At 37.2% G+C, this 23,811-nt stretch overlaps 4 protein-coding genes across 21 annotated transcripts; 2 read left to right on the top strand and 2 right to left on the bottom strand.

Annotated features, from left to right (window-relative positions):
• Window positions 1–155: 155 nt before the first annotated feature.
• slv (sugar transporter SWEET1) lies at window positions 156–2,134 on the bottom strand. Its single transcript, XM_011143768.3, has 5 exons — window positions 1,941–2,134; window positions 1,581–1,807; window positions 1,045–1,122; window positions 650–935; window positions 156–496 (listed from the first exon to the last, which is right to left on the bottom strand). Exons 2-5 carry the CDS (start codon window positions 1,655–1,657, stop codon window positions 281–283), a joined length of 657 nt encoding a protein of 218 aa, XP_011142070.1. The 5' UTR covers window positions 1,658–1,807; window positions 1,941–2,134; the 3' UTR covers window positions 156–280.
• Window positions 2,135–2,180: 46 nt separating this feature from the next.
• LOC105184764 (leucine-rich repeat flightless-interacting protein 2) lies at window positions 2,181–6,539 on the top strand. Of its 15 annotated transcripts, XM_025303054.1 has the most exons (10): window positions 2,181–2,453; window positions 2,535–2,682; window positions 3,418–3,596; window positions 4,662–4,788; window positions 4,894–5,033; window positions 5,136–5,399; window positions 5,483–5,621; window positions 5,697–5,822; window positions 5,945–6,159; window positions 6,250–6,539. In XM_025303054.1, exons 3-10 carry the CDS (start codon window positions 3,513–3,515, stop codon window positions 6,358–6,360), a joined length of 1,206 nt encoding a protein of 401 aa, XP_025158839.1. In that variant the 5' UTR covers window positions 2,181–2,453; window positions 2,535–2,682; window positions 3,418–3,512; the 3' UTR covers window positions 6,361–6,539. The 15 variants fall into 15 exon arrangements, with proteins under 15 accessions (XP_025158839.1, XP_025158838.1, XP_011142073.1 ...); XM_025303053.1 differs by having other exon boundaries at window positions 2,181–2,619; XM_011143771.3 differs by having other exon boundaries at window positions 2,181–2,682.
• A 1,108-nt stretch (window positions 6,540–7,647) lies between these two features.
• Window positions 7,648–8,998, bottom strand: LOC105184761 (uncharacterized). 2 transcript variants are annotated; one of them, XM_011143764.3, is made up of 5 exons: window positions 8,833–8,998; window positions 8,533–8,752; window positions 8,374–8,431; window positions 8,024–8,299; window positions 7,648–7,931 (listed from the first exon to the last, which is right to left on the bottom strand). In XM_011143764.3, exons 2-5 carry the CDS (start codon window positions 8,735–8,737, stop codon window positions 7,766–7,768), a joined length of 705 nt encoding a protein of 234 aa, XP_011142066.1. In that variant the 5' UTR covers window positions 8,738–8,752; window positions 8,833–8,998; the 3' UTR covers window positions 7,648–7,765. The 2 variants fall into 2 exon arrangements, with proteins under 2 accessions (XP_011142066.1, XP_011142065.1); XM_011143763.3 differs by having other exon boundaries at window positions 7,649–7,931; window positions 8,823–8,998.
• Window positions 8,999–9,559: 561 nt separating this feature from the next.
• Window positions 9,560–23,673, top strand: hyd (E3 ubiquitin-protein ligase hyd). 3 transcript variants are annotated; one of them, XM_025303058.1, is made up of 36 exons: window positions 9,560–9,758; window positions 11,044–11,244; window positions 11,311–11,629; window positions 11,753–11,961; window positions 12,047–12,213; window positions 12,316–12,494; window positions 12,593–12,861; window positions 12,954–13,108; window positions 13,234–13,503; window positions 13,589–13,702; window positions 13,798–14,097; window positions 14,172–14,326; window positions 14,434–14,713; window positions 14,832–14,954; window positions 15,113–15,280; window positions 15,386–15,518; window positions 15,631–15,853; window positions 15,944–16,182; window positions 16,274–16,398; window positions 16,752–16,987; window positions 17,096–17,262; window positions 17,472–17,803; window positions 17,886–18,318; window positions 18,466–18,814; window positions 18,903–19,242; window positions 19,637–19,869; window positions 19,958–20,470; window positions 20,595–20,771; window positions 20,854–21,219; window positions 21,333–21,518; window positions 21,605–21,727; window positions 21,832–22,044; window positions 22,159–22,514; window positions 22,611–22,817; window positions 22,927–23,305; window positions 23,384–23,673. In XM_025303058.1, the coding sequence occupies exons 1-36, from the start codon at window positions 9,697–9,699 to the stop codon at window positions 23,594–23,596; spliced, it is 8,514 nt and encodes a 2,837-aa protein (XP_025158843.1). In that variant the 5' UTR covers window positions 9,560–9,696; the 3' UTR covers window positions 23,597–23,673. The 3 variants fall into 3 exon arrangements, with proteins under 3 accessions (XP_025158843.1, XP_025158842.1, XP_011142062.1); XM_025303057.1 differs by having other exon boundaries at window positions 12,295–12,494; XM_011143760.3 differs by having other exon boundaries at window positions 12,295–12,494; window positions 17,910–18,318; window positions 23,384–23,596.
• The last annotated feature ends 138 nt before the right edge of the window (window positions 23,674–23,811 follow it).

Raw genomic sequence — 23,811 nt, 5'->3', positions numbered from 1 at the left:
TTTCAAATAACAAGACAAAATGGACCATTGATTTCAAGTAGCACGACATAGTAGCAATAATCTTATTTAATCACATCGATTAATTGATTGATACATGATTGATTGATACATAGATCAATGTATAGACATATTTTACCATGTAAAATGTGGTATAATAAAGAGACCATCCCATAGAAATTAATTTATATCTATGAATATTTCTTACAACATACATACATTGATTGATGCAATTAATTTATCAGATAAAAACTATCTTCTAAAAAAACTATCTAAAAAAATCTTATATGAAGTAGGCTTCAACCGATTGTTTGTTTGGATAAATTAAAAATAAAGAGAGTTGAAAACCAGATAGAACACAGCCCATGAAATTTGGTACTTGTATAAAATGATCATTAATCAAACATCCATATGCAAACCATTGGCACGACACTATCATAGAGGCCATTATGACTGGGAAGGGTAAGCTTTCTGTGCTCCTTACTTTTATTACATGTGCCTGTAACAATATTTTATTTATTATTTAATTACTTAATCATTTATATCACAGATAAATATATGGCATAATTTATATAGATGGCCTTATTACTGAATATAATTACAAATTGCATATGTTTACAAATGCAAAGATTTTATGTTCTCTTATACTTACAAGCAGAAACAATGGTGATGCAAAGAACAATACTGTCAGAGTACAACTGAGAAATCCTACTTGTTTTACAAGTACAGTTTTATCCTGTTGCAAGAAAGCACTATAGATAAATATCACTAAAATAAAAACAAGTGCTGCTGCAACTTGTCTAACAGTAGTAGATTTCTTTATGCTGTATATGAGAAAAATGATGATGTTGTATACTTGTAATAATGCCCCAAATAAGTTTACATATACAATAAAGAAATCTTTAATGAGCATGCCATATGTCCACCACAGGTAACAACTGTAATTATTAAAAGATAATTATAAATTTAATTTAATCTCTATCATAGTAATAATGACAAATATTGCGAAAGATTGAATACTTATTTTGTTATATTTATAATACATACGACATTAAGCATGTCACGAAGGATAAGGCTGAACTATCTCCAGTTGTACCATTTTTTATATATTGTCTGCATACTAATCTACAGAGAAAAAAATTCAATTACCTGATGTGTTTGGTATTTCAACTTGTGTTGATCTACCATTATATTAATATATCTTGGGAAAGGATGTAATAAAGAAAAATATGGTAATAAAGCAAAATTAAAAAAAAATAAATACTAAAAAATATTTACCAAATTATGTTCTATATAGGTTGTAAGAAAGAAAATATAATTAGGTAAATAAAATGATACATAACTAGCTGAACTAACCAAAGTAACTAACTGAAGCATGATATTAAAACATATGTATTAGATTATATCAAATTTAATTAAAAACTTATAGAACAATAATATAATACAATATAAATCAAATATATATATTGTGTGAAGAAAAACATGAGACACAATAAATTCGCGATTAAAGCCAACAAAGTGATTGCAAATTTAATGCTTCAACAAAACCGTCTTCGGATTAAGAGTATACGTGTGTCACTTACACGCCAGCTAGATACTGTAAAACAGTACAAATCGATGCGGATGACGCGAGGATGTCCTTAATCTCCATCGAAAACATGATTTAACACATGCATCTCCTTCGCGTCAGTTATCATTTGACACTGGACATGATATATATCTCTCGCTGTTTGACATTTCGTTCACGACACAGGACACATTTGACGTGTGTATATAACAGCATTCGACATCCAATAGGAAAATTTCGACTCTAGAAGCAAAGTGCAGCAGCTAACCGATGCCACTAGAAGAACCATTCTTCTATTGGATGCAAAGCATTACCCGTCAAACATTGCACGCGCAATGTGCAAGAACTTTGTAAATCCCGACGTATTGCAACCTACCTGATCGGTACAACGGGAACGAAGCGAGATACTAATGTTGGCTTCGTTTCAGAGATGACTCTACTATTTTCAGATATATATGTAGGCGCGGCGGTACAAGAGTGGGCGGGGTGAGACGCGGTGTGCTTTTGCGTGTTTCGCATACATCACTGTGCGCTCGGTGTACGGAGTTGTATGTGTGGGTGTGTGTATGAGAGAAAGAGAAAGAGAGAGAGAGAGAGAGAGAGAGAAAGAGTGCGTATGTGTATGTGTGGCACGATCGAAAAATGTATCTTCCGCTGTGGCCGAGCGCGGTATCGCGCATTGCGTTCGTCGTCGTCGTCGTCGTCGTCGCCGTCGCGTGTCCTCGCGGTTAAGAGCGGACCCGCCACCGGGCTGCCGGCCGCCGGGAAAACCCGAGCGTGCTTACGTGCACTGTCCCGCAATAGATAGAGGCCCCGAGAGTTCGTGTGGCCAACGTCCGTCGACCGTCGATTACACAAGCGGACTAACGGGGACCGCGAAGTCACGAAGGTGTCCCATACCTCTCGAAGTTCCATACCGCAGATGGTCATCGCGATCGAGTCGTCCGATTTTCATTGATTGTATTTATAGTGTCCATCCCGGTTTATTTTCGCATGCGGCACGACCGAAAGAACATGCACCTATCCGCTCCGCTGGCTGACGAGGTGTCCTGATCGTAAGTGCTCGCCTGCAACGAGCAACAGAGTGGAGTCCTGATGAAATATAGCTATATATTGTTGTAAGATTTTACATATATACAAGCATACACATACATATATCTATATACGTGTATCGTCTGCGATGTTCGCTTGTGGTGGTATACGTAATACATCGTGAAATATCAGATTTTTGCATCCGCCTATCTTACCGCGTATCCGATTACCGTCCGTTTGTTGAGTAGCCTCGACGAGTTTCGTGAATCACACACGTTATCATCAATGTCGCGTCACGCATCCGAAACGTACGACACGAGAGAAAAATCGGGTGAATAATAAAATATACTCCAGATACAACTGTTCGTATACAGGTATTTGATAATAAGTGTAATAGAAGAATCAGACGTACGTGAATAGAGACTCGAGGTAGAACCTTGTTTTACGTATATTAGAATAAGTTTCTCGTCGCTTGAATATATACATATACATTGTCGGTTTAAATAGACAACATTACATATTTATGTAAAATAGTATCGGGGAGGTAGAAGTGGAATTTTTCATCTAATTTTTGATCGTTTGGTATAATGTCTTGCTAGAACTTACAAGCTTCGTGCAAAATTAATGTTTCGGAACAAATCAATAGAATCAATAGAACATGACATTGTTAGGGTCGTCTACACATCGTCGACCAGGAAATAACGCAGATGTTTTGTAAAAGTAAGAAATCGCGATATTTTGTGAATTTATATCGCAAAGTTGGTTTCGTGACTTTTCTCGCTGGTAACCACTAGCTTATATTTGTATAAATTTGTCCTTAGCTAATCGTTTACCTGTTAGTGTGGTGTTGGAAGTGGATACTCCTAGCTAGAATTGTTACAATTAAAACAAAAGTTGTAAGGGAAAAAAATACAAAATGGAATCAGCTATAGCTGGAAGAAGGCGGACTGCCACAAGGCATTCGGCAGAAGATCAAGCGCTCGATCAAATAGCTAAGGAGGTATGACCTCGATAGAGATATGTGTAATTTTGAAAACAAAAAAAGACATCCATATTACGCACGAATGTATAAGGTCTCACTAAAGCATCATATTGGGAGGTGTTGGTTCAGATGATACAAATGTTGAAAGTAGTGCAGTTACTAGAGTTATCTTTCTGTTCTTCTAGATGTATATATCTCTGTGCACCTAGAAAACTGAATACTTTATCCATCGAGGTTTCTTGCTGTCATACTGTGATACTCTTGTTCTATATTAGTTTGTGCTGCAAAGTAACATAACAGTGCATGTTTTCATTATTCTGTTTATTTTTTGTCTTGTTTAGTTTTGTTTCTTTTTGTTTATAAGTAATTTGAAAAGAGCAAAATTTAATATGGCAAGATAGGAAACTTAAGACTGTCCTACTTGTCAGCTTAAAATATTGGTTGCATGCGAGGTTGCATGTGCAAGTGTTTGTGCTTGTCCACAAATGATTCTCACAACGACAAGGATATGTATATCCTATATTATTTATTTATAATAGACTTTAATATAGAGAAATGTAGAGAGAAATATAGAGACTTTAATATAGAGAAATTAAGAATATTCTCATCAAAATAACATGATCTTTTTAGAAACATCTCATAGGCACAAGTTGTAGTATATAGTTTGTCTTTAAATAATATGTAACCCATATTACATACATTTTGTTTTGCTGTTACTTTGTATTCATATAACACATTCTTTTAGAGAAAATGCTGTGTTAAACTTTCATATAAACTCTTATACATCAGATATTTTATTTCTGTGAATTATATATATATATATATCTATTATATTAAAAATTTTAGATAATTTATGCGATAATTGCACATGAGTGATTTATATTTTTAAATAAAAATAGAGGTAACAGCAAAATATTTTCTTCTAGAAGAAATTCATAATTTTCACTTTGCTATTTCACTTGCTATTTTCTTTAATAATGGATATTAATAAAAGAGCTTTATAATATGGTGAAGTGTAAATAATGAATCAAATGTAAACATATGTTTTTGGTAACAGGCTGGATTTTCCATACATACTTTCAGGCAGAAGCAAGGCTGGCTGCTAGGAGGCAGGCGAGAGCAGAAGCTAGAGAAATTCGAATGCGCGAATTAGAAAAACAACAGAAAGAGGCAGAAGAGAACGCTGACAGGGTTTATGATATGTGTACAGGTAATTAAAGACATATGAGTCACATCATTTTCATATTCCAATCTTTAATGTTAATCTTGTAGTAAGCTCATTTATAAGTACTTATCCATATATTTTTAATTACAGCTGACGTGAACAGAACAATGAGAGTAACTCCGGATCCAGTGCGCACATCACGCCTTCTTACAAATTCCAACAATTTCCAATCGAGTCGCCGATCTTCGGAGGATTCATTGGAAGATGCTGGATTAAGCAGAGATATTAGGGTATGTCTCTGTATAAGCTAGCTTTTTTGAAGTTTTTATCACTCATACAACAAGAATGTTGTAAGTTCCAACAATATCAATGCATTCTTACTTTTTACGTAGCTGGAATTAAAGGAATTTGAAGAAAAATTTCGGAAGGCAATGATAGCAAATGCTCAGTTAGACAACGAAAAATCATCTTATGCCTATCAAGTTGATTTATTAAAAGACAAGTTGGAAGAGTTAGAAGAGACAACGGCACAATTACGTAGAGAATTGAGAGAAAAGAATCGAGATGTTGAACAATTAAAACGGGTCAGTCAGAGATTGAAGGAAGATTTGGATTTTTGCAGAGCACAATTGTACGATAGGGATGAACTTATAAAAGTATGTATATTATAGATAGTTGCACACACTATATTTGTGTTTTTATATCTAATCATATAATGTTAAAACGAATTATAAATCAGGAAAACGGCTTAGTCATCGTTGAATATGTAAGTGATGATGACTATGAAAATACTGAAAATGGACCATGTCAACCTAGGAGGGTACTAGTCAGTACAGAAGCTGCAGAATTATTAGAAACGGCTGGTAAAGGTTCATTAGGTGTGTATTTATAGTGAAATCGCCTTTATTTTTGTTTGATATGTTTTTGAACGTCCACATCCGATTGTTTCACAGATGTCCGACTGAGAAAATTTGCTTCTGAGAAAAAGGAGTTGCAGGATGAAATTCGACATTTACGATTGGAATTAGAAGAGACTAGGAGTCGCGTAAGATCGGAAAGATCATCTGGCTCAGTATTAGGTTGATATTTACACATGTCTGTTTAGTTCAGTTGAATGGCATGTAATTGCCAGTGTAAAGACACATGAATCATGATATCATCTTACTTATATATCGATTAATATGTATCCCCGCTGCGACAGGTTGCTTATCAGATAATGATGATATTCAGCGTGAAGCAAATAAATTGTTGGCGGATTATAAATTCAAACTACAGAAAGCAGAACAGGATATGTCTACTTTGCAAGCGACCGTAGCTAGATTGGAAAGCCAAGTAATTCGTTACAAGTCAGCCGCAGAAGCATCTGAAAAAGCGGAGGACGAATTGAAAGTGGAAAAAAGAAAGTTGCAGAGAGAAGTACGGATAGATAAGATAACGATATATCGGAGAAAGATTAAAGAAGAAAGATTATAGGTACTCACGTTCACTCGATATGATTACTTTTAGGTAAGGGAAACACAAGGTCGTGTGGAAGAATTGGAAACGGCAAACTCTCATTTACAAAGGCGATTGGACAAACTTAAAAATGCAAAGTCGGCTCTTCTAAAGGAACTTTGACGGAGTGATGTTTGCAGAGATGTAGAATGAGTTTGTCATTTACTTATACCCCGAAGAGATGCCCGTGTGCCGATGTTGCCTCGATATTAATACTACTTAATACTTTGGATGTAGTTTACAAAGGCGAAGATTACGTATTACCGTTATAACACTTCACATTGTAGTGAATGTCGTTCGGATATAGAACCACAGGAAAATACTGTGGGGAAGTTCCCTACCTCTTACATCCACAAAGTCTTTGATACCAACTTTGTTACTCCTGCATTATATCCTTTAGCAGAACAACGAGAGACACTTTTTAATACATTTCACACGTTAAATTTTTCTACGAATTTATAGCAGTTGTATAGAATCGATTCAAAACTTCGAACTTTTATATAAGTAGCGAATGATCAAATAGCGTATTTGTTTCTGCCTCTCCTTTTCTTTCACTTTGTTTCTCTTGTTTTGCGGTGGATTCATGGAAATTATTTCACAAATTTCTAATATATATATATATATATATATACACATATATATGTATGTATATATATATGTGTGTGTGTGTATGTATATATATACACATATATATATATATATATATACATATATATATATAAAGCTTAAAAATATTTATATTACAATGAAAGTTAAATGCTTTTTACCGTATTAAAAATTAATGCGGCAGAGTATTTTAGTAGTTTCTTCCTTTACCTATCCCTGTGATAGAAACGTAATAAGAATTCCGTAACATAATAAACACATCTAGGATAAGCATAATATTATATTTAAATTTCTAGGCTAATATTGTAATTCCCATATATTAAATGAAATTACAGATTCTTAACTGAATTTTATATATACTGCTAATCAAATTGCCACACTTAATGTTTACTAAACATAGCATTTTATATCTAAAATTTTATGTCTTTGGAACTAATTCTTGTAACAAATTCGCGATACATTCGTTCAACGAACTGATGTGAAGTAAAGCAAAAGTAGATGTACAATAGTGTGGTCTTTGTAAATTTAAAATAAATTAAAACATGTTGTTGAGTATCTTTCGTGAATGTATATTAATTATGTTATATCCTTTATAATGCATGAAATAAAATCATCTACTGTTCTATGGTAATGAAATATCTGTTCAAATTTCCAGATCTGATAATTATAAGTATAATTAAGAAATTTGGGGTAAAAAACTAAAATAAATAAATAGGGGATATTACTTGATGTAATTAAATCATGCATTATAAAAATAATAAGATGATAAAAAACATGATTTTCACATATAAAATACGTGTTAAGTCCACATGGATACGTAACATTTATATTACATTTAAACTCTGATGTTTGATATATTTCTTAGAAATATATTTTATTTTATTATAAAACAAGTACTGTGCTTATCTTTGGAATAAAATTATTAAAATGTACGTAAAGCAACTGTCAGATATTTACAGTCTTTATCAGTCAAAAATTGTATGATTTGTATTAGAAGCTCCGATGGTAAGCCCTGAAGACTGGGATTTGTTAGCCTCAATGAATAAAATATATCTGTTCGCATAGGAGTGGCCATATCATTCTTAAACCTGGCAAATTTTGTGAAACATTTTAAGATTAATTATTTTAAAGTTACTTTTTTTAAAATAATACAACAAAGAATTGTATATATTTCTTATACCTATGTGATATGTTCTTCAGATTCCTATATCGATTACATAGTCTAGCCGTGTACGGATTCACATACATTAAAGTCTTTATTATCATGCTATAAATCTTCTTGTTTTTTATATATGGGTACATATTCAGGATTAATTTATCACCCATAGGTTTAACAATTAATTTTGATTGAACACCTGACCTAAGTAATACAAAACGTACTTCATATAGGCCTGAACTTTGGGATTTCCAATTACTTGGTACGTAGACTAATCTTGTATTCCAATATTTTGTTTTGCTATAAAAGACAAATAAAAAATATAAAAATCAGTAAGTAACAATAATCATACTATATTTTGCAAAAATTCATACCCTTTCTTTTCAAAATTTTCAAAGGAAGCCCATGATTCTGAAGACTTATCAGCAGAATCTAATTGCATAAAATAAACGGTAATTATTTTTAATATATTTTTAAAAAGTTTCCAGACTCACAGATAATGAAAACTGCGAGAACCGTCGAATATCTCTTACCAGAAGTGGGTGACACATAAAATCCAGATTCTGCTAAAAAAACGAGTAGCAAGGCGACAAGGTAATCATGGTGTGTAACATTTTTGTTGTTCAATTGTTCTAAGACCGCACGCAAGGATAACGAAAGCGTAGAAGATGTACTGTCTTCCGCTAATATCGGCTCAGATATCTTGACTATTCTATTCTGATTGCTTAACGTTTCCATTGTGCAAAATATGTACTGTGAAATATGAATTTACATAAAAATCTGCAAAACTGAAGTTAGCATCTTTTTGTCCGCAAGATATAACCTTTGCATACAATGCTACAATGAGGCGATCATTATGTTCATAGAGAGTCGTCGACACTTTCTTATTAGAATATTTTACAAAGTCGATTATTGCGATATGTAAAAATCCAAACGTAATAAAAGATTTATCTTATTCTTTTAAGTACATTAACTGAAAACTAAGCTCAAAGGCTATTTACAGTTATATGTTAGTTTTCAATAAAAAAAGCACAAATGTTAAATCATCTTCAGATGATATCTAACCAATGAAACGATTCTCTCTTATTAAGCCAGCGGCACACGGTGCTTGTTTTCGTGCTGGATTGCTTGCTGTATGAAAATACTGCGTTCTGATTGGTGCATTTCCATTCATCTTCGGAAATGTACCAATCAGAACGTAGTATTTTCATCCAGCAAGCAACCCAACACGAAAACAAGCACCGTATGCCGCTGGCTTTAGAAGGTAAGCATAATGATTGCGTTCACAAATTGACACAAGTCTACTGTTCATTAGACCTGTTATTTTAACGGGTCAATAATTATAAAATTATTACTATAACTATTTTTATATATTAAACATACAATTGGTCAGTTATCTTGTGATTTTTCTGTTTTTCTCCCTCTTTCACCCATACCAAGTTAAATACGTATTTTATTTTAATAGTGCAACTTGGTGCATCCATAAAAGACGTCTAATGAAAAATTGTGGTGCGTTCGTCATGCGTTTAGGAACGCAGACGTGGGACTATTCATGTTCGTCTTCGTGAACACGTAACACTGGATGTTTCTTCGGAAACATGGCTGACCATCGTGTTCTGCTGGTGCAATGAATTTTTGTGTACATTAAGGATAAAAAGCGTTCAAAATCACGAAAGCAAGCGTCATTTTGGCAAATCATGTCCTCGATTCATTTTGTCGTGCATCCCCTGCCAGGGACGGACGACCAACTCAACGACAGGTATGAAATCGTCATCCACTATTGGTTTTCCATTAACGCATTCTTTAGTATGTGTACTTCTATTCCGTCACGGCTTTTTCACTTCTTTTTGATATTTTCCATCGCATTACGTACTTTTAATTGTATTTTCATCTCTCGACTTATCGCGCTTATCTGCATGCACATTTATAATGAACACGCGTCTTACGCTTATCCACGTATTCGTAAGATGATATCACACTTTCTTCTTTAATGGCAACCTATAAACTCGACGCCAAGTGATCGTTTTATAATACGTGCATATCGAATAAGTTAGAGAAGGCGATACTTGTATAATGTCTGGTTTTCGCAAATCGTAAGATATATAACGATACGCATAGTAAACATATTGTCATCGTGAATATATCGGAATCGGGTCATTCTTGATAACATGATGTATTCTTAAGAATTCTGATTAATATCATTAGACAGATATACAAATATGTTTGTAAAGCTAACTAAATTGGTTAATAATTATTAAGGTCTTGTTATCGTAATATTTCATAAGTCTGTGTGTGTGAATAATACCGTAGTTATAATAAAAATATATTTTTATAAAAAATCAAATATATATATATATACACACATATACACATACACATACGCATTTATTTGTTTTATAGATATATAATTGCTAGTATAAATATTAGTATACATATAAATAATATAAAGAGTTTAATAATTATATCACTATAAAGTGATACTATATATGATCTATGTATATATATATATATATAATATAAATATATATATAATCACTAAATATGACAAATTGAATCATATTGCTTTAATAAAAATGCAAAGAGTGTGAATTGCATATTATTTATTTATTTATATATTCCAAATATGATTTGAGATGAAAGATGATTGACGAACAATACATATAACAATACATTAATATTGAAGTATTTATAATTACTTTGCAAAAACTTTAATAAAAATGTTTGATTTTAGTTCACTGAATATTTAAGAACATTTTAGTTTTATAATAAACAATCATGTAAATTTTATGTTAAATGATGAATCAGAAGTAAACAATAAATTTGAAGATTGTAGAAATAAATGTTATTATTTTAATTGCACTAAATAGGATAAGCTTTGGTTCGTATTCGTTAGAATTGAATGATAAGATTTATGACAAAGAAGAAACATTATAAATTTTTAATTTTAAGAGAATTATATAACGCTAAACTGTGTGATAAAAAAAATTATAATTAGAGCAAAATATAAATTAGACTTGTTTAAATATCTGTACAAATGTCTTTAGGTTGAGAGAAGTAGCAGATAAAATAAACAGATATGGATATGTAACACCACCAGCCTTTAATGGGTTGAAAGTGTCGATAAAACGTGTTGTAGTTGGACCAACGCATATTGCTCTTCTCACAGATGACAATAGGATTTGTAGAGTTGCATTTACTGTACTATCCGATAGATTGGACTTGAGTAAAAATGAACCTAACAGAAAGTAAGTAAAGAAAGAAAAAACCCATAGAAGATCAATACTCCACTGACGATAAATACATTGTTGTAGTACAAGTAAAAGCCATGTTGGAAACTCTAATTCCACACCAAATGGGAATGGAAGTAGTAGCAGTGGTAGCAGAGCAGGTATATCGCGTTCGCGCGCACGTATTATGCGTAGTTCAGCGATCCGTGGAGGTAGCAGCGGTGGAGGTAGCAGCGGTGGTGGTCGTATAGGACCGCCAGGAGTGATTATGGGAGGAGGAACTGGTAGTAGTTCGCGTCCTATCGCGTCTGTGCCAGCTCCTTTTGTACCAGAAGATCTTATAACACAAGCACAAGTGGTGTTGCAAGGAAAAAGTCGTAATCTAATCATCAGAGAATTACAGGTTTTACAAATATGTTTGTTATACAGCAATAAGTATGTACAATATAGTAATAAGGAAATAATAAGAAAAAGTAACAAAATAAGATTTAATGACATAATTTATTTTGTTGCTTTAATATTATAGCGTACAAATCTAGACGTAAACTTAGCAGTAAACAATCTTTTATCACGAGACGACGAAGAAGGTGATGATGCGGAAGATGCAGCTGATAGTTATGTTCCGGAAGATCTTATATCACTATTAGATGGCGGTTTTAGTAACGAACATTCGGTTATAATCGACGCTGATTCTATGTTCTCTGAGGATATGTTTGGTTATACTGGGATACGAAAGTAATCCTTAAAACATATTGCAATGAGTCTATATATACTTTTTTCACTTGCATATTCTAAAATAAAATCTTGTTATTGCTTTCAGTCGTGGAAGTTCATCACGTCGTTTGGTAAGCAACGATCGTGAAGGTGAGCGTTCATCTGACAGGGATAGAGATCGTGATAGTTTTAGCAGATGGCGAGATCGCCAATATTATGGCCCACGTCGTTGGTTGGAAACCGCTCTGAAAGATTCATGGGAGAAGGATTCAGGTATCTTGCACGATAATTTTCAAAATCCGAACATGAGCGGTTAAGCGTATAGAGTTATAACTCTTCGCTTGCATACCCCAGATAATAAGAAGAAAGAATTAGCCTCACAGAGCCCTCTATGGATATCCGAAGAATTGGAATGGTGGCAAGATCGAAGTAGCGATCCGGTGCCCCGTTTTGTACAAATTGCAACGCTTTACAGCGAACTAATCGCCGTTTCTGCATCGGGACAGCTGTACCAATGGAAGTGGACCGAATCGGAACCGTATAAGAATGTAGAGGTTCGTACAGGAGAACCTGATAGCTCGACTCCATCTTTGTCACATGTTTTTACATATTATATCTTTCACACATTAATTATATCTCTCGCTTGTTACAGAATCCAAACGTTCATCATCCGAAAACCATTCCTCTAGCATTGACAACGGAGAAGATAGTTAATATATCCGCTACGTCGATCCGATGTTCCGTTAGTACAGAGACTGGAAAGGTGGCGACCTGGCTCGATGAACTCTTAGGACATGTTGCCTCTCGTCTTGAACATCCAGCGCAAGCCTTTACCGAATTTACATTAGATAAAATTGTATCACTTCATACATGTGCTCTGTATACCGTCGCAAGACTTGAGAGTGGAACATTGTATTGGTGGTGAGTATTTTTTTCTAAACTCTAATTCGTACGTAAGTGTGCGCAGACCTAGTGGATCGAGATTGCTTAAGTATTATAATACTCTTTTTCAGGGGTGTTTTGCCGTTTGCGCAACGTAAAAAGCTCTGGGAGAAGTACAAAGCTAAATCACGCAAGCACAGACCATCTACCGTGCTGTCGAGCGACATCAGCTACGGAACACACGTATGCATGAAAAGTAGTCCAGTTTATCAACCGGGAGCTATCGGTAAGATTTCCTCAAGATGCTACACATTTTATAAATTCACACGCTAAATATAGCAATATCACATAAAATATTGCGTATAGATGTTATTTACCTGATTTTGTAAATATGTCTAATTTATTTTCCAGGATTCACAATAGCTAATGGCGTACCAAAAGTCGGGCAGTTACTTTCTGCAGCGTGGAACGTAGATGCCACATGTAGATTCAAGATACTACCTGCTGGTACACTTCTACCTAATACCAACACCGACAAACGCGAGTCCAATGGGAACGGTAGCACGGGAGTTGTGAACAAAGCGAATCACAAGGAAACTGCCGACAGGCTCGATATGCCACCTCCACCATCACCAGCTTCAAGCACTTGCAGCGATACTGGCAGCATTACAACTAGTCATAGTAAGATATTCGTTTGAATGGTCCTGAGAAGAAATGGACTCAACATGTTTTGTGCAACCGATGATGAAATAACGCATAATTTCAGAACGGCAGAAACGTATGGCACCTCGGAGCGAAGGTGAATCTGAGAGAAAAGACGAAGAGGATTGGCAATTAAAAGATGTTGTCTTCGTTGAAGATGTCAAGACTGTACCTATCGGTATGATTCTCTGCTTTATTTCTCTACTTGTTATCTCCTTTAAGATCAGTTTATATATCATGAGTGATACTAATGTATTTTACTGTATATAATAGGGAAAGTTATAAAAGTTGATGGTTGCTACGTAGCTGTCAAATTCTTCTCGAAGGATTTAAAAGAAAAAGATAAAGAAATCAAGGAAAAAGACTTTAGTACGTCAGATTTCAAAGATCTTACAGCGGAGGAACCAATGAAGCTATTAGCTGATTGTAGACTTATGCGTAAAGATGAGCTGCAGGTGATCAAGTCTACGTTAAATCCACGGGCTCCGGATTGTTTCCAAAGAACACCTAGAAGAGTCAACATCGTAGAAGGCTCGAATGATAGTCTATTAACCATATCGACCGATGGGCAAGGTAAGAATGTGAGCAATTATTTTCAAATAAAAGAGAGAAACAGCTTATCCTAATTGATCAAAATATATTCACAGGCATTCACGCTATATTGAAGAGCGGGAGCAAACTCAGTTACGTCGTGTACAATTTAAGTACAGGGAGATATGTCCAAGATTGTTACATACCGTCTGATATCTCATCGTTTTTAGGTTTACAACCTCAAAACATTAATCTCACAAGCGCAGGAGAGGTATGTTATGTCGATCACATGGTATTTACAAGTAAAACATTAGATAAAGCACTTGATACGTGTGTGTCTCGAAGAGAGCAGATTTTATCGATTTTTTTTTATTTCAGAATATCGAATGCTCTATGATCTTACGAGACGGAAATAATACTATTTATCCAATTGCGAAAGATTGCGCCGACGCTATTCGCGATCCGAACTGGTTGGACTTGGTTCCAGTAAATTGCATCGGTGCGGCAACCATACCGATTCCTATCTGTTCGAACAACTTGAAGAATCAGGTGGCGGTTATCGCTTTGGCATTTGACAATCTTCTGCTCATGCCGCGCATATTGCGATGTGATTACGAGAGTGTGAAGCAAGTGTTTTGTAATTTGGAGCAAGATCTAAGTAAGTACATCTAAGTAAGACATGTAGATGTATAATTCTGCCTGTCACGTCATATATGCTAAATTTCATAAAAGCACATATACTGAACTAAAATTGAACACGATTTTCTGTTTTACAGAAGGTAATTTGACGTATTCGCAAATACAAATGATACTGAAAGAACGTTGCGATGGCAACCGGAATATACTTCATGCTTGCGTAAACATGTGTTCACCAACTTCTAACAAAGAAACCGAACAAGGTAATGTATAGTTGTGTACTCGGCATATTAAAATCTTCAAGTAATCGTTAATATGACTAAGTAAAGTAATAGTAAGAATTGCATATCATTCTTCATTTTGATACTGTGTTAAATGACGAATTCGACGAATATTTTACATTTTATTCATTTGCCTGTAGTTATCGAACGTGAATTAGTGTCGAATACGGTAGACGGTGCCTCAGCACCCATCGAAGAACCAATCCCGACGTTAAGTTGGCCGCCCGAAGCGTTTGATAATACATCAGGAGAGGAAGACAGCTTGTTGAGTATTGGTGCTGCTAGTATCTCTATGATGAACAAGTCCGGTAAGTGAAATCAGTTTGCATATTGTGCACAATAGTAGCTTTGGTAGCTCTGGAAACTTAAACATGTGACAATGCTCGATGTATCATGTTGCATCTTACGTTAAGGTGTCGGAGCTGCATCCAGCAACACGTACATCATAGACTCTGTGGAGAGACGACACAATGCATTACTCATATTGAAATATATGTGTGAAAGTATTGTCTTAGCGCCACATATGAGGGAATTCCTAACAGCAAAGTACGACCACCATTTAGATAATCTCTCTGAAGCGAGGAATAAGATAATTAAATCTATATGGAATTAACGATTTTTCTCATATCGGTATTTGTGTAACTTTTTTTCCTCATAGGGATGCTCAAGGACAAACGCCACTTATGCTCGCCGTGTCTGTTCGCGCATATCACGCAGCCCTTATTTTATTGGACACTATACAAAGAGTGGGCAGAGACGCGAAAGACACCTCAGCCATGATACTGCCATCCGACGCCAGCCCGGATTTATCTCCGCTATTTGTTACTTGTTGCAATGACACGTGTAGTTTTACATGGACTGGAGCTGAACACATTAACCAGGTATCAAACTATATTATATGCGAACTGTATATAAAAAAAAAAGCTTTGTATGTGGGGATTTTACTGAATGAGATTTTCCTCTGCTTTAAGGACATTTTTGAGTGCAGAACTTGTGGCTTGACCGGCTCACTGTGCTGTTGCACCGAATGTGCTCGTGTCTGCCATAGAGGTCACGATTGTAAGCTCAAGAGAACTTCTCCCACAGCATATTGCGACTGTTGGGAGAAATGTAAGTGTCGCGCTCTTATTGCTGGCCATCAAGGTGCAAGATACGATCTTCTGTGTCGTCTTGTGAACAATACTGATCTTGCCACCAAGATTAACTCACGGTAAATGCTTGCGCTTTATAAATAACTCGCGATAAGCACGTTGTTCCTACGATTCTTCCTCAAGTGATATATTCGATTTTATGTTGTTTAGGGGAGAGAGTATTTTGTTATTCTTGGTGCAAACAGTTGGGAGACAATTAGTCGAACAACGTCAGTTTAGAGCAGCACCCAGACAACGATCGACTTCTGCTGGCCGCAAAGCACCGACTTCGGACGGTATGTCCTGTCCAGTATTGTTTGACTGCGCATATATACGAATATTTATGTATCAATATGTGTGTGTGTGTGTGTGTGATAATTTAAAAACTACAAGTAGCGTTTTCTTAAATGTGGGTAAAAAAAGTATGTGCGCCTGTCGCTTTTCTGGGATAAATTCCTTTGGAAGAAATACTGTGCCATAAAATATGTATCTCTAAAATCTCAAAATTTTATTTTATTTCATTTTATTTGTATTAAGATGTAGAACATTTAACATCTTTTTTTGTACAAGATTGTTCCAAAATTGTGTGTATATTGTATGCAAGTATTGTTTTATTTACTATGTGTGTTCTATATGAAATCGTCCGTAGGTTTAGGTGCAGATTCAGACATGCCAGATCATGATCTAGAACCTCCTCGATTTAGTCGCAAGGCTCTGGAAAGGCTGTTGAATGATTGGCCGGCTGTTCAGTGTATGATCATGTCAGGCGTTTCCGAGAACGGTACAGATCAGTTATTCGGCGATCAAGGGCAATTGTGTCGCCAGAGTGGTACTGCGTTACTAGACAAATTCACGCATTCCTTACTTGTTAAATGTAGTGCTGAAGTAAGTAGGATAGCATTCACAGCGGAATCAAGTGACATACACACGTGGTTTCTTTTTATATGTGGGTTACGTAAAACTGGCTAACAAATTTCGTATTATCATTAACAGATGCTTGACACACTGCTCGCCACTTTAATCAGAGAATTACAAGACGAATCTGTGCCTGGGCGGCAAGAAGAAGCAAATAATGTGGCTCGCCGATTTGTGAGATCCGTGGCGCGTATATTTGTTATCTTTACCATAGAAATGGCACCAAACACGACAAAGAGACGAAAGTAAAACTTTACACGTATTTCTAGTATTTTCATTTCAATGCTCTTTGATTTATTTAAGATACAAGTTGTATGTATACGTATAGACTTCAAATTTTTCGAAAAACGAAAATATAACTAATTTATTTACTTTAACATATCAATATGCAAAGTTACTAATTATCCAATTACATGTTGTAGTATCGAACATTTTTCTTTTTTTCTTTTTTCAGTACTAGTCAATCTTCGCAACCTTTAATGAAGTGTCGAAAAGTTTTTCAAGCTCTGATCAAACTAGCTGTAGAAGAGTTATGTGAAACAGCAGATTCACTGATAGCACCAGTCAGATTAGGCGTAGCGCGTCCAACTGCACCGTTCACCTTAACCAGTTCCGCTATCGAAGTAATCAATGGTTCCGAAGAATTGTTTTCTATAGAGCCTCTAATACCTCACAGTGGTATCAGCTCACAGACATTGGATGCAGCGTTGCAAACGCAACAAGGAAATAATAACATAACGATTGCAAGAGACGTTTCTGCTGTAGATGAAGCAGAAGGTGGAGAGGGTACGTAAGAAATTTGATAAAATCTCTTTCGATACACCGATTAAAAAATGGCGTGTGAGATGTGTTGCGAGTTTTCAAGCAGACAGTACCATTGATTATCCTGCAGAAGTACCGATGGATATGGATGGCGATATAAGTGAACATGAGGAATCGGGCGTCTCTGGAACTGCTGCTAGCCAGCCACTTGGCGAAGTCGATTCGAATGCCGGTGGTGTGGGTGAAGAGCAAGCCGGGGACGGTGAATCAGACACAGAATTGGACCTTTTAGCGGAAGCCGAAACCGAATCAGATTCAGATGACAATCATAGTAACCAAGATGCAGCGTCCGCGCAACGTAGTGTACAGACCGGTGCGACTGCCGGTTCTGACGGTGGAATGGGATCGATATTGTTGTTCCCTGAAGATGAATCCGGAGAATCGAGTCAACAGGAGGATGACGAGAGCGAAGCGGGAGAAACAGATGAGCAGGACAACGAGGAGTTCCAGATCGGTGACGAACAATTAGAGCGCAGAAGGTAAACTGTTTCGAATCTTAAATTGTGTCATTTCTTATGTTGTTATTACTTTTGTTATTAATACATGATAAAGACATGCGATTGTTGAGCAATCGTAACGAGAAAATATTCGAGGTGTTCAAAATGTGTGATACCCTGTCATTTCAGTGGATCGTCCGGTCATTTGCATCGTAATAACCTCGCACCTGTATCTATGCAATGGGCGATACGCAATCGTGAATTAAGTACGCGCACAGCGGGATTACGGGTGACAGGTGGAAGTAATCTGGTTTTTATCGACCCTACATCTTTAAGACGTACCACGACGACGTCGGCCGTCGCAACCGCGCAAGAACCTATAACTATGGGGACTACCGCTAGTTGCCTGGCGCGAGCATTTGGTATCGTTATCCGACAGATCGCCGATCTGTTGGTCATGATGCAAGATTATAAAAATCTAGCGCCCACCTTGCCGCGATTGATGGAGATTTCTTTCCAGGACGCTCTAAGTTTACAGGTGTGCAGATGTACTCTACTGTTGATTCTGTCGAAGTTATATCTATATACTTATAGTCGGAGCGTAAAAATATATTTCTGCTATATAGACATATCTAGAAGCGCATTTGAAGCCCACTTGGGATTGGTTACTCACGGTGATGGACGCTACGGAGGCGCAATTGCGATTCGGAGTATCTCTGACACGCAGTGCGGACCCGACTCACCCAGAACACCCTCTGAATAACGCTCCGTCTCTGTCCGGTGGTAACTTTACTGGTCTTTTGAACACAGCCGCGCTCTCGCTGACTCTTCAAGGAAATACAGGTCGGAATCCTCGCAGTGGTATCGCTACGAGCTCGAATATCTCCACTCCCCAAGCTTCAACACGACTCACCGTTGGTTTTGCAGGCGTTGGCGAGCCTCCAAGAAGCAATAGGGAACGCGAAGGTTTGCGTCGTGAACTATTATTAAAGAGTACTCACAAGTAATCTGATATTTCAAAATGAAATATTGAATGAAAAGTCTATAGATAAAATTTCGATTTTGTAGTTAGTGGTATAACAAATCGAATATACCTCATACTTACATACTAAGAAAATACTATTTATATGCTACAACATTTAAGTAAATACTGATAAGTCTTTCAAACACTTTATTACTTATGGGTACGACTGATATTTATTTGAAACTTTTTTACAGTATTTTAATACTAATTACGCTCTTGTTATTGTCTGTCAAAGTGCGTTGTTTTGATGATTACACGTGTTATCCGATAAAATATATGCAGGCTCCACATGCAGTCTCGATCAGCTGAGAAGATTAACATTGTAACGTGTTTCAGGTGGTGACGCACACTCGGCGAGACGTGAATTCTTATCATATTGTCTATCTTTAATGCGTGCTCACAACAGTGAACATAGAGACAGTTTACCTGTATTAGACGTCTCCGCTTTGAGACATGTCGCATATGTGTTCGATGCACTCGTGTATTACATGCGTTCTCTCTCAGAACCGCTGACTTCCAGAAGAGAAGCTCAAAAGGAATCGCCCAGCTATTCATGTTGGAATGATCAGGTCAGTTAAGTTCTCTTTCTCCGCATCTACAACTGGCATTTTACAGATATAGGATGCTAATTGTGTAATTGCTGTGATGTTGCTTCAGGATGAAAATGATAATGACGAAGGTGAGGAGTATAATTCGCCAGCACCGACTCCCATGGAAACGGATTCTGTGGACTATCCGGACTTGCTACAAGTGCCCATGTGCGGGTCTGGAAATCATGGCAATGCCACGCCGAAAGGGAGAAAGCATCCTTTCCTGCAAAGATCAGATTCCACTTTGAGCCTTGGTTGCCTGCCACTAGATTCATTCGACACTGTCATGAGTGAAGCGTTGCCATTAGCTGATCAACCACATTTATTACAGCCACATTCAAGGCGCGAAGATCTCTTTGGTATCCCGAGACAATCGCCTTGTTCTCATGCAGGTGGATCTAATCAACATCCTTTGGAAGGTTTACCCACAAGATTAGGTCTTTCCGCACGTAGTGCCGACAGTCAGAACGTCTTGGCTACTCCAACGTTTAGTCAAATTGTACAAGGACCACTTTCTAATTCTTTAGAATCGAGAAGGAACTCTGTCTCAGCTGGCGATTCAAACTCCGTCAAATATGCGGTAACATTCTTGCACCTGATAACATCAAAATCTCTGCACTTGTCCTCTGTGGACCATTGCGCCATATTCTCCGAGTGACGTGTCGAAGAAATTCGGATCGATCAATTCGTGTGTCTTATTTCAGGACAAATTGAAGTCATGCGGTCATGCTAACGAAGGTCACTCATCGCTCGTAGCAGAACAAATTGATAGAGCGCCGATTATAGTGTCCACGAATAATCAAGGTGATGCAGCTAGCGCCAAAGGCAAAGACATATGCAAAACCAACAGAAGCGTCATAGTTCGAGCTGGAGCTGCACCGGTAAGCATCATGATTGTCCCATACGTGTCCCATCGCTTATGAGCATCCGATGTCTACAGTTTCGCGTATACCTTCTCTACAGGAATCGAGCACAAATAAAGCTGGCGCGCCTGAAATACTTGTGGTACCGACTGTTGAGACTCAAAACGTGTCCGAGGAAGTGGCTGCAACGAGCCACGAGATATCTGCTCATGAGACTGTGGAGACAAGTCCAGTAGAATCTGCCAGAGCTGTATCATCCATTGGGACTAACATTTCGCACAACATTTTGCTAGGACGATGGCGATTGTCGTTGGATTTATTCGGACGCGTTTTCATGGAAGATGTAGGTCTAGAAGCTGGATCCGTAGTGTCCGAATTAGGAGGATTCCCCGTGAAAGAAGTCAAGTTCCGCAGAGAGATGGAGAAACTTAGGAACTCGCAGCAAAAGGATATCACCTTGTCTAAGGTAATATGATGGCATATTGAACACACGCATACGCACACATTTATTGTGAGATTGAGTGTAAATTTTTATTCTGTGTAATTATTGTCTTATTGTTCCACATGTGTTTTCGACAGGTGGAGCGCGATAGAACGCAGTTATTGGTACAGACAATGAAAGAATTGAATACACAATATAACATATACAACAGAAGAGCCACAAACACTCCACCTCTGGCAGTGAACAGAGTTAAAGTTACCTTCAAGGATGAACCGGGTGAAGGATCCGGTGTGACTCGAAGCTTCTACACCGCAATTGCCGAGGTACGTAAGTCAAGTACGAGCGCGAGGTGTAAGATTAATAAGAGTCGTCGTGAAATATTTTTTACGCCAATTATTGCTACTTTTAGGCATTGCTTGCAAACGAAAAACTTCCTAATCTCGAGGCAGCGCAAGTGGGAAATAAATACACGCAATTCAATGTACTGCAAAAATTGAAGAACAGGGATCGCGACCGTGATCTCAGGCGGCAGGTGGGTGAAATGTAGTGTGTTATTGAATCGATGACGCAGGTTTCATTATCGTGATTTTACTACGTTTATTACTACGATATTTTTCTTCTTTTTTTTTTCTGAAGAATACACGCTCGTCTGGGAAATGTCGTGAGTCACGTCGAGCCTTGTCTTTCGACGCGCGTTCTTTCCACCCGTCGAGCGCGATCGAAGGGAACAACAGCTCGGGATCTGGCAGTTCATCGTCCAACGCTCATCCCATGCCAGCGATCAACCACGCTAACAATGACCATTTGTCCGTGCATCAACAACAACTTGGGGAGAGATTGTATCCTAAGGTTTTACTCCACAAACTTTTATAAAACATTTTATTTATTTTATTTTCTCGGTAAAGAGTGAAATCTTAATCTCCTTTAGAGATTTTATTTATAGTTATGATTCGCTTGATACAGGTGCACGCCTTACGACCAGCAGTGGCTGAGAAAATAACTGGCATGTTGCTGGAATTATCACCGGCACAATTGCTGATGTTGCTGGCTTCGGAGGACGCTCTACGACAGAAAGTGGAAGAAGCATTCGAGTTGATTCACAGTCACAATCAGGATTTGACCAGCGAAGCGTTGCTGGATCTCGATGTGTTTAGCTTGACCGAAAGATGCGCCGCAAAGAAGAAAATGGAGAATAGCATTTTAGACGATACGGAGGATAACGCACCACTTTTCTATTCTCCTGGCAAACGTGGTTTTTATACACCAAGACAAGGCAAGGGCAGTTACGAGCGGTTAAATGCCTTCAGAAATGTAGGCAGGTGAGTTTGGGCCGGATTCTGCTGTGATCTCGACGATATTCTTCTCGTCATGTGTATGATCTCTCACAAAATATCTCTTTTTTTTCTACCTTTCAGACTCATAGGATTGTGTCTTTTGCAAAATGAGCTGTGCCCGCTATTTTTGAATCGTCATGTAATTAAATATATCCTAGGGAGGCCTATACGTTTCCACGATCTTGCATTTTTCGACTCTGTAATTTACGAAAGCTTGAGACAACTGGTCATCGATGCCGAAACGAAAGACAGCAACAGTTTATTCTCTGCGTTGGATCTTATATTCAGGTTTTAACTTGTGCTCTTCTCTCTTCTGCCACACACACACTTTTTTTTTTTAAAGATCATATTTTTTCGTGTTCGTGAAAGAGACTCACCAAACGAACATCATTTTCAGTATTGATTTGTGTCCCGAAGAAGGAGGCGGCTCAATCGAACTTATACCTAGTGGTCGTGATGTGGAAGTAACCGCGAACAATGTATACGATTATGTACGCAAGTACGCTGAAGTTCGTATGATCAAGGTGCAGGAGAAAGCCTTGCACGCAATGCGTGAAGGGGTCTTCGATGTTCTGCCTGACGGTGCGCTCGATGGATTAACTTCTGAGGACTTGCGTCTTCTTTTAAACGGAGTCGGTGACATCAACGTAACGGTTCTAATATCATATACGTCATTTAACGATGAGTCCGGGGAATCGACAGAGAGATTAGTGAAATTTAAACGGTGGTTGTGGTCGATTGTTGAGAAAATGTCTCACGTGGAAAGGCAAGACTTGGTAAGAAATTCCCAAACAGACCGTTAGCCGCTCGCGAATGTGTCGCACTCATATCGCATTATATTTATTACATCGCAGGTATATTTTTGGACTGGGTCCCCAGCGTTACCAGCGAGCGAGGATGGTTTTCAGCCGATGCCTAGCGTAACTATTCGGCCAGCCGACGATGTGCACCTACCAACCGCGAACACATGTATCTCTCGACTATACGTTCCATTGTACAGCTCTCGTCATGTTTTACGACATAAACTACTTCTCGCTATCAAAACAAAGAACTTCGGATTTGTATGAATTTGTCTTGTGACTGTTTGTGAGTAACAGTTCCAAAAAAGTCACATTATCGATAATTACATAAGACAAAGGTTAAATGCTGTTATTTTTTTCCTTCCTTTAGAAAAAAAATTTATAACATTTATAAATTTATAAGGTATGATTATAAATTATAATTTTTGTTGTTTCAAAAAGCGGTCTTCATCCTAGTAAGGCTTTATATTAAAGTGTCATAC

The sequence above is a fragment of the Harpegnathos saltator genome, unplaced genomic scaffold (genome assembly GCF_003227715.2).
Source record: "Harpegnathos saltator strain DR-91 unplaced genomic scaffold, Hsal_v8.6 scaffold529, whole genome shotgun sequence".
NCBI classification, from domain to species: Eukaryota; Metazoa; Arthropoda; class Insecta; order Hymenoptera; family Formicidae; genus Harpegnathos; species Harpegnathos saltator.
Note: the sequence above shows the minus strand (reverse complement) of the source record. Positions and strands in the feature narration are given on the sequence as shown.